Source organism: Oncorhynchus keta, chromosome 27 (genome assembly GCF_023373465.1).
Source record: "Oncorhynchus keta strain PuntledgeMale-10-30-2019 chromosome 27, Oket_V2, whole genome shotgun sequence".
NCBI classification, from domain to species: Eukaryota; Metazoa; Chordata; class Actinopteri; order Salmoniformes; family Salmonidae; genus Oncorhynchus; species Oncorhynchus keta.
Window position 1 is genome coordinate 28,817,188 of NC_068447.1, and position 15,944 is coordinate 28,833,131.

A 15,944-nucleotide genomic window follows, 5' to 3' on the forward strand; every position below is an offset into this window, starting at 1 on the left:
TTCTACTGATTTCTAGGGCTCTGTACTCCCGAAGTTGTTGACTGTTTTTGTGCATACCAGTAGCAGTTCTCAGCTGTTAGGAGCCAAAAGAATAAGCTGATTTGCAATCATTTTTCCAGTCATTACTGAATTATTGAATGTTACAAATAAAACATTAAACCTCGTAAACAATTAACCCACTGTTTATTTGAAACAGTGGTGTATTTGCTGAAATGTGTGCCGTTGCCCAGCTATTAAAAGGGGCAGGTGGCTATTTGAGACTTGCTATTTAATTTAAAATTTACAGTATGCATATATATGTGTGTGTGTGTGTGTGTGGGGGGGTGGTTAACAGTGAGAGTGATGGGATCTGCTGACTTGATTAAAAGGTAAAGGAGAAGAATGTTAGTTCCAGCTGTGTAATAGATGCAGAGGTAGCTATAGGAACACACACACACACACACACACACCAAAATAAAACAAGACCACAAAAAAAATATAACAACATAGAGAGATACAGAGTTAAAGCATCTATCCAACATCTTTAGGCTGAACACCGGGCTGAGGCCAGAAGAGGGTGAGAGAGGTAGAACTCCCTGAGGGGGAGACAGCCAGGGAGTTGGGGGTGAGAGAGTTAAGGGCCTTCACCCCATTGGCAGGCTTCCTCCTGAGGAAGCGTAAGCCCTTGGCCTTGGGAACAATGCATGCGGTTGTGGGATATCAGGAATCTTCCTCTGGAATGCCAGTCTGAGTCACGGTTCCCTTACCGCCATAGCTGTCCTCCAGTGGCACAGTCACTTGCCAAAGCTAACACAGCCAACCAGCAGGCACAGGGGAAGACACAAGCCAACCCAGGCTAGCACAGCTGCACAGTAGAGCTGAGCATAGTTCAATGACATACCACACACTGTGCACTCTCTCACTCTAGGAAACCAGCACTGCAATACAAATGCAATTCAAAGAAATAAGCAGTTTCTCCCCCCGCCCCCCTCTCTCACAGGCAGCACTCAGGCAGTGAGATTCTTTCTCACGGACCTGCAACCGTGTCAGCTCAAATCACACCTAAGCCAACCTGGGCCGCACAGTACAGTATAACATAGTAGAGCACGACACAGTACAGTTATAGACCCCAAAGCACTCAATGCACCATGGATAAAGGGATTATTAAGGCCACAGGGGCAAAGGTGGAGAGAGAGAACTAGAGAGGGGGAAAGAGAGAGACATATTGAGGGTGAGAATGAGAATGAGAGAGAGAGCGCGAGAGAGACAGACAGAGACAGAAAGAGAGGAGACAGAGTGAGGGTGAGAGAGAGAGAGAGAGAGAGAGAGAGAGAGAGACAGCTAGGTCAGCAGGTCAGTGCCAGAGTTTCTCTCATTAGTGAGATTAGACCTGAGAGAGACACCTTTTTCCAGACCAGGAAACCCCTCTACACCTGTCAACACTTCGTCTGCTACCCCCATTGCCCCTCCCTACCCTCCTGTCTGCACCCTTTCACCCCTCCTTCCCTCTCAGCCCCACATCTGGCTAGGAGAGGCTCAGGCAACATCTCAGGGCAGACGGCTATGAAAACCGTGTCTGACAAAAGACAATGCACGTGTGGATTGATTAAAAGTGTGTTGACAGATTAAAAGAGCAAGACCTTTGGTTGATCTGTCTGTCCGTCCATCCGTCTGTTTCTGCCCACTCAAACGTCCTCAAAATAAATATTCCCTGACAAAGTACATCTTCACCCCCCCAGCCCAAGCTGAAGGGGCCCAGACAAGGCTCTGCCACAGCCCCTGCTTTTGTAAAAGGAGAACAAAGTATGAGTGGAAACTAAAAGCTGGGGCTCAGACCAGGTGGCTTGGAGCCCTTTCAGTATCTCTGCCTCCCTGACACCTCAGCCCTTGGGTTGGACACAGATACGGGTTGGACACAGATACGGGAAACAAAGGAGAGGTTAGGAAGGAATGGACTCAGTTGGAGAGAGATACTCCCTTTCAATGGACCCATACCTGACCTACAGTATAGCACACACACCTTCCAGACACATTTACAACATGAGGCACTGGCTAGCCATGTAAATGTGCTTAGCTGATGTCAGTTACTCTCATCCCTGGCTTGGCACAAAGACACCAAGATAACAGCGTGACAGAAAACCCTAAAGGGGAACTACATAAACTATATACCTGTGAATACCATGTCTGTGCTTTAACTGCTTTCTATAGAACAATATTATTCTTATCTGGGATCACAGATTCACATAGTTGAGAACCAGTTTGCCAGGAAGACCCAGGAATGATTAAAAAAAACTATTGTAAAAGCATGTAGAAACCCATAAGGCATTTCCCAGGGTATCACTGTACACTAGTGTTCCAAGGTATACCGAAACTACTGTACTTTTCTAATAAAATAAAGATACGTTCAGTACTTCTGTCAAAAGTGTTTCTCGGCATTGAGAGTCTGTCTATCAGCGGAGTGAAGCAAAGTACCTGCTCTACTTCCTCATTCATTGTTAGAGCTGTCTGGGCTGCATTGTTACCTCCCCACTCATGCTGCACAGAAATTAACACAATTTAATTTTTGACCTTTATTTAACTAGACAAGTCAGTTAAAAACAAATTCTTATTTTCAATGACGGCCTAGGAACAGCGGGTTAACTGCCTGTTCAGAGGCAGACAACAGATTTGTACCTTGTCAGCTCGGGGGTTTGAACTTGCAACCTTCCGGTTACTAGTCCAACGCTCTAACCACTAGGCTACCCTGCCGCCCCTCAATAACGCAACACCATATGTAGAAATGTTGACACTGTTCATTACTGTTCGCAAAACAATGTCCTTACAGGCTAGAACACTTTTACAATGCAAGACAATGCCGGTATCTTTCAGCTTTAATTGAAGGCTAAATTTCCTTCCTAGTTTACAGATGAATTCACTACTCTAGTACTTTGTTTGTGATAATATGCAAACATAACACAAAATATGCTGATTTCAAAGCTGATTGTCACCAAAAACGTTATTAATTGACTTTGTCTCCCTTGCCAACAAAAAGTAATTCACTTCTCCCTCGCCTCCCGTCTGGTTTCCACTAGATTCCATGGCCACAATGTCAGATTCCACAGCCATGTGAATGATGTCATAACTTTCTAAGAGACAGCATACACTTTTATAAAAGAAGAGATTGCTTCTTCTATGCAAATGTTATACAATAAAATAATATGTTTTCCTAGCAGTTGCCAATAAAATAAGTCTTAAATTGGAGGTACTGTTTGTCATCTGTAGCCTCATGAAATCAGTTTAACATGTTGATCCTACCCCCTACTTTTTCGAACATTCTGTTAAAAATCGCACAACATTTCAGCGCCCTGCTACTCATGCCAGGAATATAGTATATGCATATGATTAGTATGTGTGGATAGAAAACACTCAGACATTTATAAAACTGGTTAAATCACGGCTGTGACTATAACAGAACGTGCGTTTCATCGAAAAGCGCAGGAAAATCTGATCACTGAAAATTGCAAAATATATCAATGCGCCACTTGAATGTATTGTTGAATGGAAACCACATTACCTGGAGCCGAGATTGAAATTCCTACAGCTTCCACACGATGTCACCAGTCTTGTCAATTGCCTAGGCTTTGTTTCTTGGTCAAACAAAGAAGAGACAGCCCATTTCTTCCGGTCTCCGACCGGATGTTTTGGAGTAGAAATTTCTGAACATGATTTGAAGACGTGAAGCTATTGAATATACATCGCCCCGTGATCAATTTGATAGATTATTAACGTTTACTAATACCTAAAGTTGCATTACAAAAGTATTTCGAAGTGTTTTGTGAAAGTTTATCGTCAACTTTTTTAATAAAAAAAAATGACGTTGCGTTATAAAACAGTGTTTTTTCCTTGCTCACACAGTCTTCATAGATCGATATCTAGGCTATATATGGACCGATTTAATCTAAAAAAAGACCCAATAGTGATGTTTATGGGACATCTAGGAGTGCCAACAAAGAAGATCGTCAAAGGTAATGAATGTTTTATATTTTATTTCTGCGTTTTGTGTAGCGCCGACTATGCTAATTATTTTGTTTACGTCCCCTGCGGGTCTTTTGGGGTGTTGCATGCTATCAGATAATAGCTTCTCATGCTTTCGCCGAAAAGCATTTTAAAAATATGACTTGTTGGCTGGATTCACAACGAGTGTAGTTTTAATTCAGTACCCTGCATGTGTGTTTTAATAAACGTTTGAGTTTTAACGAGTGCTATTAGCATTTAGCGTAGCGCATTTGCATTTCCAGATGTCTAGATGGGACGCCTGCGTGTCGGGTGGACTCAATTATTTAAAATTTGAATTTAAATTTTAATTTAACATTTATTTAACTATGACAGCCTAGAAACAGTGGGTTAACTGCCTTGTTCAGGGGCAGAATGACACATTTTTACCTTGTCAGCTCGGGGATTCAATCTAGCAACCTTTCGGTTCCTGACCCAACGCGCTAACCACTAGGCTACCTGCTGCCCCTCAAAAACTGAATGCATGCACACTCTCCTATTGAATCATATGAATTCACCTGTATTGTGAATAGACCTAGGCTAAATCTTCATTTACCCAGTTTATCAACAGAGATTTACCATTCAAATAAATTATTACCACTATGTTGTTTTGTAAAAACGAAGTCAAATTGATTTTATAATTGATTAAATAATGCATATATGGCTGTAGGGCTGGGCAATATGGCCTAAAAGTAATATCTCCATTTTTTTACTTGGTTCAGATGATTCACTATATATATCTCCATTTCTTGTTTTTCTCTAAACAAATTTAAAAAAGCCAAGATTGTCACGACTTCCACCGAAGGTGGCTCCTCTCCCTCGGTGGTCGTCACTGGTCTACTAGCCACCGATTCTTTTTGCTTTTCTGTTAGTTTTGTCCTGATTGTTTTCACCTGTTACTTATTTGTTGTTACTTATAGCCTATTTAAACTTCTAGGGCCCGCCTGCTTTTGTGCGGGCTTATTCTCACTGTCAGTGGTGAAATTGTTTTGCTTACGTATTTTGCTGTCTGTTATTTTCCCTGGTTTTGGGGACATACCTGTTTTGTGGTCATTATGCCTGTTTGTTGGCTAGACCCAGCTTAATAAACGTATGCATTGGAAGCATTGCTCTCTGCGCCTGACTCCACACCCACCACTCCCAGCTATCCATGACAGAAGCCCGCACCGAAAGCCATGGAGTCAGCAGGAGCAGCTGCACCCCCTCTCCTATCCATGGAGAGCGTGTCCTCCATCACACAGCCATCCTACACCGGATCGGGACGGCGATGGATCAGATGGAGAGAATGGACAGATGGGAGAGGAGCGGCCTGCCTACTTCGTCTCCAGCTCCTCTTCAGCCTGCGCTACCAACTTCTCCGGTGGCGTCCGGACCCAGCGCTCTTCGGCTCGCGCCCCCGAGGGAGTACGATGGAACGGCTGCCGGGTGGAAGGGAGAGTCGAGCGGCGGGTGAATGGCTGTTCCACCTTAGGCAGGAGACGAGGAGCGCGTAGGACTTTGCGCTGGAGTTTCATAACCTTGCCGCTGGAGCGGGTGGAACGACATGGCCCTGATTGACCACTACTGGTGTAGCCTCCGGGAGGAGGTCCGCAGGGAGCTAGCTTGTCGGGACGCCACCCTCACACTAAACAAACTAATTGACATGTAAATACAGCTGGACAACCTGCTTAGTTTTCGCAGGCGTCCAGAGCGGGTCCTGTTTGTTCTTCCCCCCAGCACTCCCGCTCCAACACCCATGGAGTTAGGGGGTGCTGCATCTAGGGTAACCGGAGGAGGAATCTCCTCCTGCACCAATTGTGGTTGGAGAGGCCACACTGCCGATCGGTGCGTGAGGAGCTTGTCTGGGAGTCACACCCAAGGTGAGTCAGCACCAGACTCACCCAGAGCTCCCTGTTGGTCATATGTTTGTACTAATCTATTTTCCTGAGTTTTCCCCCTCTTCCCATCATTGGGCGCTAGTCGATTCAGGTGCAGCTGGGAGTTTTATGGACCAAGGGTTCGCTCATAGGTTAGGGATTCCGTTGGTGTTCTCTCATAGGTTAGGAATTCCGTTGGTGTTCGCTCATAGGTTAGGGATTCCGTTGGTGTTCGCTCATAGGTTAGGGATTCCGATGGTGCAGTTAGGCCAACCCTTCCCCGTGCACTCTCTAGATAGTCAACCTTTAGGGTCAGGGCTGGTCAGGGAGGCCACGGTTCCACTGGACATGATTAGTCTCTTCCTCATTGATTCTCCTGCGTTTCCAGTGGTGCTGGGGTTCCCAGGTTGGCTATTCACAATCCTCAGATTTCATGGAAACATGGTCAGAGGAGTGTTCAGATTGGTGCATCGGAGTTTCCATCGGTGCAACGACGATGGTGTGTCCAGACCAGGTTTCCACTGTGCGCATTCCCTCAGAATATGCTGATTTGGCTATCACTTTCTGTAAAAAGAAGGTGACCCAATTCTCACCTCATCGACTAGGGGATTGTGCGATAAACCTCCAGGTAAACGCAGCACTTCCCAGGAGTCACGTGTACCCGCTGTCATAGGAGGAGGCAGTGGCTATGGAGACATATGTCACTGAATCTCTGGGACAGGGGTACATTCGGCCCTCCACGTCACCCATCTCCTCGAGTTTCTTTTTTGTGAAGAAGGAGGAAGATCTGTGTCCGTGCATTGATTATAGAGGTCTAAATTCCATCACAGTGGGGTTTAGTTACCCGCTACCTCTCATCGCTACGGCGGTGGAATCATTTCACGGAGCACACTTTTTCACTAAAGTGGATCTCAGGAGCACGTATAACTTGGTGCGTATCCGGGAGGGAGAAGAGTGGAAGACCGCATTTAGTACCACATCTGGCCATTATGAGAACCATGTCATGCCGTATGTGTTGAAGAATGCTCCAGCTGTCTTTCAATCTTTCGTAGACGAGATTCTCAGGGAACTGCATCGGCAGGGTGTGGTGGGTTATATCGATGACATTCTGATTTATTCCACCACACGCGCCCCGCATGTGTCTCTGGTGCGCAGGGTACTTGCGCGACTGTTGGAGCATGACCTGTACGTCAAGGCTGAGAAATGTGTGTTCTCCAAACAAGCCGTTTCTTTCCTGGGGTATCGCATTTCCACATCTGGGGTGGTGATGGAGTGTGACCGCGTTGCAGCCATGCGCAATTGGCCGACTTAGACCATGGTAAAGGAGGTGCAGCGGTTCTTAGGGTTTGCCAATTACTACCGGAGGTTTATCCGGGGTTTTGGCCAGGTGGCTGCTCCCATTACCTCACTGCTGAAGGGGGGGCCGGTGTGTTTGTGGTGGTCAGCGGAGGAGCGTTTAGTCGTCTGAAGGCGCTGTTTACCGATGCTCCTGTATTGGCGCATCCGGACCCCTCTTTGGCATTCATGGTGGAGGTGGACGCAACCGAGGCTGGGGTTGGAGCCGTGCTATCACAGCGCTCGAGCACGCCACCGAAGCTTCGCCCTTGCGCTTTTTTACCCTGAGGAAGCTCAGTCCGGCGGGGGGAAACTATGACGTGGGGGACCGGGAGTTGCTGGCTGTGGTAAAAGCCCTGAAGGTGTGGAGACATTGGCTTGAGGGGGCTAAACACCCTTTTCTCATCTGGACTGACCACCGTCATTTGGAGTACATCCGGGCAGATAGGAGACTGAATCCTCGCCAGGCAGGTGGGCCATGTTTTTCACCAGTTTTGGTTCACCATCTCTTATAGACCAGGTTCCCTTAACACTACGGCCGACGCGATGTCCCGTCTCTATCATCGAGGAGCGGTCCACCGATCCTACTCCCATACTTCCGGCCTCATGTCTGGTGGCACCGGTGGTATGGAAGGTGGACGCGGACATTGAGCGGGCGTCATGGTTAGAACCCACGCCACCACAGTGTCCAGCGGGCCGGAAGTACGTGTCGCTTGGTGTTCGTGACAAATTGATCCGGTGGGCCCACACGCTACCCTCCTCAGGTCATCCGGGAATTGAGAGGACGGTGCGTGGTCTTAGGGAGAAGTACCGGTGGCCAACTTTAGCGAAGGAAGTGAGGTTTTATGTCTCCTTCTATTCAGTGTGAGCTCAGAGTAAGGCTCCTAGACACCTGCCTAGAGGCAAGTTACAGCCCCTCCCCGTTCCACAATGGCCTTGGTCACATCTGTCGGTGGACTTCCTCACCGACCTTCCCCCCTCTCAGGGGAACACCACGATCCTGGTCGTTGTGGATCGGTCCTGCCGTCTCCTCCCGTTGCCCGGTCTCCCTATGGCCCTGCAGACTGCGGAGGCCCTGTTTACCCACGTCTTCCGGCACTACGGGGTGCCTGAGGACATCGTTTCTGATCGGGGTCCCCAGTTCACGTCCCAAGTTTGGAGGGCGTTCATGGAGTGTCTGGGGGTCTCAATTAGCCTGACCTCAGGTTTTCACCCCGAGTGCAATGGGCAGGTGGAGAGAGTGAACCAGGATGTGGGTAGGTTTCTGCGGTCATATTGCCAGGAACGGCCAGGAGAATGGGCGAGGTACGTCCCATGGGCGAAGGTGGCCCAAAACTCACTCCGCCACTCCTCCACGAACCTGTCGCCTTTCCAGTGCGTGTTGGGCTACCAGCCGGTCCTGGCACCGTGGCATCAGAGCCAGACCGAGGCTCCTGCGGTGGAGGAGTGGGTGCAGCTCTCAAAGGAGACCTGGAGAGCCGTCCAGGAATCGCTAAAACGGGCTGGTGGGCGGCAGAAGGTGAGCACTGACCGCCACCGCAGTGAGGCCCCCGAGTTCGCACCGGTGGACCGGGTCTGGCTCTCGACCCGAAACCTGCCCCCCGCCTGCCCTGCCGGAAGCTGGGGCCACGGTGTGTGGGGCCATTTAAAGTCCCGAGGAGGATAAACGAGGTGTGTTATAGGTTACAGCTCCCTCCTTACTATCGCATTAACCCCTCGTTTCATTTGTCTCTCCTCAGGCCGCTGGTAGCTGGTCCCCTGCAGGAAGGTGAGGTGCCGGAGGTCCCTCCGCCCCCCCTGGACATCGAGGGGCCCCCGGCATACACGGTACGTTCCATCATGGACTCTAGACGCCAAGTGAGGGGCCTGCAGTACCTCGTGGATTGGGAGGGGTACGGTCCGGAGCAGAGGTGCTGGGTACCGGTGGACATCTTGGATCCACCACTGCTGAGTGATTTCCACCGCCTCCATCTGGATCGCCCTCCGGGTCGTCCTCGAGGCTGGTGTCCGCGCGCTGCAGGAGCCGCGCGTCAGGGGGGAGGGTACTGTCGTGACTTCCACCAAAAGTTGAGGTAGGGGGTTAGGTGATTGAGGTAGGGGGTTAGGTGATTGAGGTAGGGGGTGAGGTGATTGAGGTAGGGGGTGAGGTGATTGAGGTAGGGGGTTAGGTGATTGAGGTAGGGGGTTAGGTGATTGAGGTAGGGGGTTAGGTGATTGAGGTAGGGGGTTGGGGAGTTCCGGTGGCTGTGTGGTTTATTGTACTCTAGCAATAGAGTAGGACCGGAAGCAACAGGATGAGAAATGGGGAGAGAGAGAGAGAGTTCCCTGATGCCGTAAAGACTAGTGTGGGCTCTGAGCCATAAATCACACTGAATCATAGTTAAGAACTCTCTCACTCTGGGATAGAGCAACAGCCAACACTACACTACCACAGACCCCACAGAAGGTCATTTATTACATTTATTACAATGATATGCAGATTTATCTAGATAGTCCTTATAACAACATTTTTAAACATACGCATGGTACTAATGGTATAATCCAGGAGTGAAGGCCAAAACCCAACTGGCAAAGGATGCTACTGGGGCTGCCTGGAAGTAACTTTTTTCTAATGTAACTAACGGGGCAGAAATATTGTCCTACTGAATGGAAAAGGGGGATCTGAGGGCAAAACTGATCCAACCAAAACTTTCAGTCACAGTGTATCATGGTACAGTTTTGTGTGAGAGTGTTAGTGGGTGAACCAGTAGGCGTGCTATATGGCAAAAATTGGACCTAGTGGCATGCTGTTGAGTTGTGGACGCAGGAGAGAACAATCATCCTAAAATCTCATTAGAAATTAGGTGTTTCTTTGTCTTACAGTAACATTATACTTTGCTATTATATTCGGTTCTGTTATGTACAATGCTATCATTATGTGATTTTGCAGACATTGATTCAGCTTTGATGTAACTATTAAACAAGCACCATTCACCAGAGTAGCCTGTTCTCTACGAGTAGCACATGCTTCAGGACCTTTAGCAGTTGGGAAGAAAGGTCCAGAAAAGTCAGCTCTGCAGCCACTCTTTAAAATAAAAATGGAGACCCACATGACTTACTGTTGCCGTCATCTTGTCACTCTCAACCATGATGGCTGAAGAATACTTGTTGGATGGCATTACTGTTGCAGTTACCTTCGTCAATTATTGTTATTTTGATTATCTTCTAACCTGGAGGCAAAACAAACAAGACAATGCAGTAGTTAGGAGAGTACACAAAACAGTACGTTTAAATGTGCAATATTCATGCATAAAATCACACTGAATCACTAGCTGTGATTCCTTGAACATTGTTTCTGAGTAACATCTGTTTCTCAAACTAGACACTCTAATGTACTTGTCCTCTTGCTCAGTTGTGCACCAGGATCTCCCACTCCTCTTTATATTCTGGTTTGTCACGTCCTGACCTTAGTTATCTTTGTTTTCTTTATTATTTTGGTTAGGTCAGGGTGTGACAAGGGTAGTATGTGTGTTTTTGTCTTGTCTAGGGTTTTTTTTTTGCATTTCATGGGGTTTTGGTATGTCTAGGTATATGTAGGTCTATGGTGGCCTGAATTGGTTCCTAATCAGAGACAACTGTTTACCGTTGTCTCTGATTGGGGATCCTATTTAGGTTGCAATTTTCCATTTTGGTTTTGTGGGTTATTGACTATGTGAAGTTGAATGTCAGCACTAGTTGATTATAGCGTCACGGTCGTTTTGTTAGTTTGTTTAGTCTTCTTTGTTTATTAAAGAAGAATGTATTCATCTCACGCTGTGCCTTGGTCTCCTCGTTATGATGAACGTGACAGAATAACCCACCAAACCAGGACCAAGCAGCGTGAAAAGGAGGAACAGCGCTTAACTTCTTGCATCGAGCCATCCCGGATCCGGTATCGTGACTACAGCCTCAAGCTCATTACCATAACGCAACGTTTAACTATTCATGAAAATCGCAAATGAAATGAAATTAATCTATTTGCTCTCAAGCTTAACCTTTTGTTAACAACACTGTCATCTCAGATTTTCAAAATATGCTTCTCAACCATTGCAAAACAAGCATTTGTGTAACAGTATTGATAGCTAACGTAGCATTTAGCATAGCATTTAGCGTTAGCATTCAGCAGGCAACATTTTCTACAAAAACCAGAAAAAGCATTCAAATAAAATAATTTACCTTTTGAAGAACTTCGGATGTTTTCAATGAGGAGACTCTCAGATAGCAAATGTTCAGTTTTTCCTGAAAGATTATTTGTTTAGGATGAATCGCTCCGTTTTCTGCGTCACATTTAGCTACGAAAACAAACCTGTATCCAGGTTTGTGTAAATCTATCTGCAAGCTCATTAGCATAACACAACGTTAACTATTCATGAAAATCGCAAATGAAATTAAATGAATCTATTTGCTCTCAAAAGGCTGAATCTATTTGCTCTCAAGCTTAGCCTTTTGTTAACAACACTGTCATCTCAGATTTTCAAAATATGCTTTTGAACCATAGCTAAACAAGCATTTGTGTAAGAGCATTGATAGCCTAGCATTGCATTAAGCCTAGCATTCAGCATGCAACATTTTCCACAAAAAACAGAAAAGAATTCAAATAAAATAATTTACCTTTGAAGAACTTCAGATGTTTTCAATGAGGAGACTCTGTTAAATAGCAAATGTTCCATTTTTACAAAAAATATTATTTGTGTCGACTAATCGCTCCGTTTTGTTCATCACATTTGGGGAGGGAAAAAAATATATATATTAAGTCATTAAAACGCAAACTTTTTCCAAATTAACTCCATAATATCGACAGAAACATGGCAAACAGATGTTTAGAATCAATCCTCAAGCTGTTTTTCACATATCTATCGACGATAAAATCCATCGTGGCAGTTTACTTTCTCTTCTGAAGAAATGGAATGCGCATGGACCTACAGATTACGCACACAGGACACCGGGCGGGACACCAGGTAAATGTAGTCTCTTATGGTCAATCTTCCAATGATATGCCTACAAACACGTCACAATGCTGCAGACACCTCGGGGAATAGACAGAAACCGCAGGCTCATTCCTGGCGCATTCACAGCCATATAAGGAGACATTGGAACACAGCGCCTTCAGAATCTGGGGCATTTCCTGTATGAAACTTCATCTTGGTTTCGCCTGTTGCATTAGTTCTGGGGCACGCACAGCTAATATCTTTGCAGTTTTGGAGACGTCAGAGTTTTGTCTTTCCAAGGCTGTCAATTCCATGCATAGTCGAGCATCTTTTCGTCACAAAATATCGCGCTTAAAACGGGCACATCTTTTTATCCAATAATGACATAGCGCACCCATAGATTGAAGAGGTTAATGGGGAAATGGACCTGGGAGGAGATATTAGATGGAGCAGGACCCTGGACACAGCCGGGGGAGTATCGCCATCCTAAGGAGGAGATGGAGGCAGCGAAAGCGGAACGGCGATACTACGAGGAGAAATACCAGAGAATAGAGGAACGGCGACGATATGAAGGTACACGGCTAGCACGGAAGCCCGTGAGGCAGTCCCAATAAAACATGTTTTGGGGGGACACACGAGGAGATTGCATGAGTCAGGTCGGAGACCTGAGCCAACTCCTCGAGCGTGTAACTGGTCAGGCACCTTGTTATGCAGAGATTCGCATGGTGTCTCCAGTGCGCTATTCTAGCCCGGTGCGCTCTATTCCAGCTCCTCGCATTTGCCGGGCTAGAATGGACATCCAGCCAGGACGTATTGAGCCAGCTCTATGTTCTGGATCTCCAATGCGTCTCCATGGTCCAGTGTATCCTGTGCCTCCTCCCCGCACTCGCCCTGAGGTGCGTGTCCCCTACCTGGTACCACCAGTTCCAGCACCACGCACCAGGCCTAAAGTGCGCCTCGGCAGTCCAGGACGTCCGGTGACAGTACCCAGTCCAGAGCGTCCGGCTACAGTTCACAGACCGGAACCTCAAATGACGTGCCACAGTCCAGAACCTCAAACCACAGTCCCCAGTCCGGGGTCTCCAGATGCCCACCCAGACCCTCCCATACAGGTTTAGGTTTGCGGCCGGGAGTCTGCACCTTTGGGGGGGGGCCGTAGTTATCATTGTTTTCTTTATTATTTTGGTTAGGTCAGGGTTTGACGAGGGTGGTATGTGTGTTTTTGTCTTTTTCTAGGGTTTTTGTATTTTATGGGGTTTTGGTATGTCTAGGTATATGTAAGTCTATGGTGGCCTGAATTGGTTCCCAATCAGAACCAGCTGTTTACTGTTGTCCCTGATTGGGGATCCTATTTAGGTTGCCATTTTGGTTTTGTGGTATATTGTCTGTGTAGTTGCATGTCAGCACTAGTTGTTTATAGAGTCTTGTTAGTTTGTTTAGTGTTCTTCGTTTTATAAAGAAGAATGTATTCATATCACGCTGCGCCTTGGTCTCCTCGTTATGACGAACGTGACATGGTTAGAGACAGGTTGTGCTGTTCTATGAAGGGAGTAGTACACAGCATTGTATGAGATCTTCAGTTTCTTGGCAATTTCTCGCATGGAATAGCCTTCATCTCTCAGAACAAGAATAGACGGAAGAGTCTTTGTTTCTGGCCAATTGAGCCTGTAATCGAACCCACCAATGCTGATGCTTCAGATACTCAACTAGTCTAAAGAAAGACAGTGTTATTGCATTTTAATCAGGACAACAGTTTTCAGCTGTGCTAACATAATTGCAAAAGGTTTTCTAATGATCAATTAGCCTTTTAAAATTATAAACTTGGATTAGCTAACACAACGTGCCATTGGAACACAGGACTGATGGTTGCTGATAATGGGCCTCTGTACGCCTATGTAGATATTCCATTAAAGAAATCTGCCATTTCCAAGTCTGTTAATTTAATGGACAAAAAAAACATTTCTTACAGATTTATTAAATTAATATCACTTGGATCTGATTTCCTGATGTTTTTACAGTCTTTTGTACAACAATAAAAATGTAAAATAAATAAATATATATATATAATTTGCTCAGAAAACTTGTGGGGACAAATAAAACTTGCATGCTGCCAGTTGGAGATCCGTGGCATAGCCTATATTATAGCGTTTCCCAAACTCGCTCCTCGGGTGCACGTTTTGTTTTCTGCCGTAACACTACACAAATTATTAAAACGATCAAAGCTTGATGATTATTTGAAAGCTGTGTTGTGCAAGAGCAAAAACCAAAACGTGCACTCCTTGGGGTCACGAGGACCGAAACCCTGAATTAGCAATTGCGGTTTGGTGCGGATGAACAAACAGCTGACACGCGCACGACTAACGCGGGCACTCTCCGAGAATAAAGACCCAACTTCAAAAACTGCAAATTTGATAGAAAAAAATACACGCAGGTGCACCAACAGTCCACGAAATTGTGTCATACTTAAGCGACTAGCCTGTGGTTATAGGCTTATTATATTATGTTTCAGCATTCGAATTGAAATTCCACTACTGGGAATGATTATCAAGGCATACAGAAGACAATTATTTCAAATAAGCCATACAAAAATACTAAACTATCTGTCTCTAACGGCATGGAGTAGGAAACATGCACTTGTTTGTATGAAAAACAACGCAATCGCGCAATCGAACTTATAGTGATTTTGAGGAAATTGTGCCAATACCACAAGAAAAATCTAACACTCCATTAGTGAAGTTGAAGTTCAAAAAACGTTGAAATAAACGTCCAAGACACGCTAAAAATAAATAAATCACCACCTGATTGGAAACCACAAACTACCCACGCATAAAAATCCATTAGGTTCCACTCGCGCGTGACGCAGGTCAACTCTGAATTGAAACTATGCAATAACATATGCAATAACATTCCCATACAAAAAAATTATAATATTATTTTATTATAGGATAAATATACTTATTTACCATGTTTGAGGATATGTAGGGTATTTTCCCTTCCTTGTCTCCAATTTACATAATCATCGACGCAACATTGTTTCATCAATTGAATCGAAATGTAATGTTACCCTAAGTCTTTCCGCAAAACAGTTTAAATTAAATTGACTCTATCGAGCAAATTACTGTAACAGTAAGAAAGTTATCAAACCTCATGCATGAATTCTTCCAGTTTCTGACAGCATGCTGTTAACTGATCTCCTAAATAATGCTCTGCAGACTAGCATGCATAAACACATAAATGGCAACTGCACAAAAATGTACCTGTTGCAGGGGTAGTCGTTCGGTGAGCGGGGAAGAGTTGAGATTGATTGGTCCTCTCTCACTGCTTGCCAAGGTGCCTCGAAGTGTCACACTATTTACCTCAACATATGCATGCCTTTATACCCTGTGGGGCAAATATCTAAGTGGAGTTCTCTTCTTTTCAAACTTGCCTGTTGTAATCTTTTTTTCTTCGTTTTTTTCCACAATGTGCCACAATGTTCAGGCGTAACTTTTCCCGGGTCTCGAATCACACTGTAGCTGAATGGAAACTAGATTTACCTTTTCCAGTGTTAACCCTTAATACAAAGGTATTGCATTTATACACCATTTATATGCAGTTCTGCCAATGGTCTACTACCCTGCTGGCAAATACAAATACTTTAAAGTGCTACTTAAGTCGTTTTTGTGGGTATCGTTACTTTACTATTTAGATATTTTTCAACTTTTACTTTTACTTCACTACATTCCAAAATAAAATTATGTACATTTTCCCTGACACACAAAAGTACTCATTACATTTTGAATGCTTAGCAGGACAG

The 15,944-nt window shown here is 45.4% G+C and overlaps 1 protein-coding gene across 11 annotated transcripts in view; it reads right to left on the reverse strand.

Annotated features, from left to right (window-relative positions):
- LOC118364023 (DNA (cytosine-5)-methyltransferase 3B-like) overlaps positions 1-15,651 on the reverse strand; it is an 84,771-nt gene extending 69,120 nt beyond the window's left edge. For 2 of the 11 annotated variants that reach the window (XM_052482092.1, XM_052482088.1), the window contains exons 1-4: positions 15,406-15,651; positions 11,832-11,867; positions 11,397-11,459; positions 10,292-10,411 (exon numbers count right to left, since the gene is read on the reverse strand). In XM_052482092.1, the coding sequence (XP_052338052.1) occupies positions 10,292-10,360 (69 nt within the window). In that variant the 5' untranslated portion in view covers positions 10,361-10,411; positions 11,397-11,459; positions 11,832-11,867; positions 15,406-15,651. Of the gene's footprint in view, positions 1-1,619; positions 2,198-10,291; positions 10,412-11,396; positions 11,460-11,831; positions 11,868-15,292; positions 15,382-15,405 lie in introns of those variants that run through there. The other 9 variants (XM_052482094.1, XM_052482090.1, XM_052482097.1 and 6 more) reach the window with 9 other exon arrangements.
- Between the last annotated feature and the right edge of the window lie 293 nt (positions 15,652-15,944).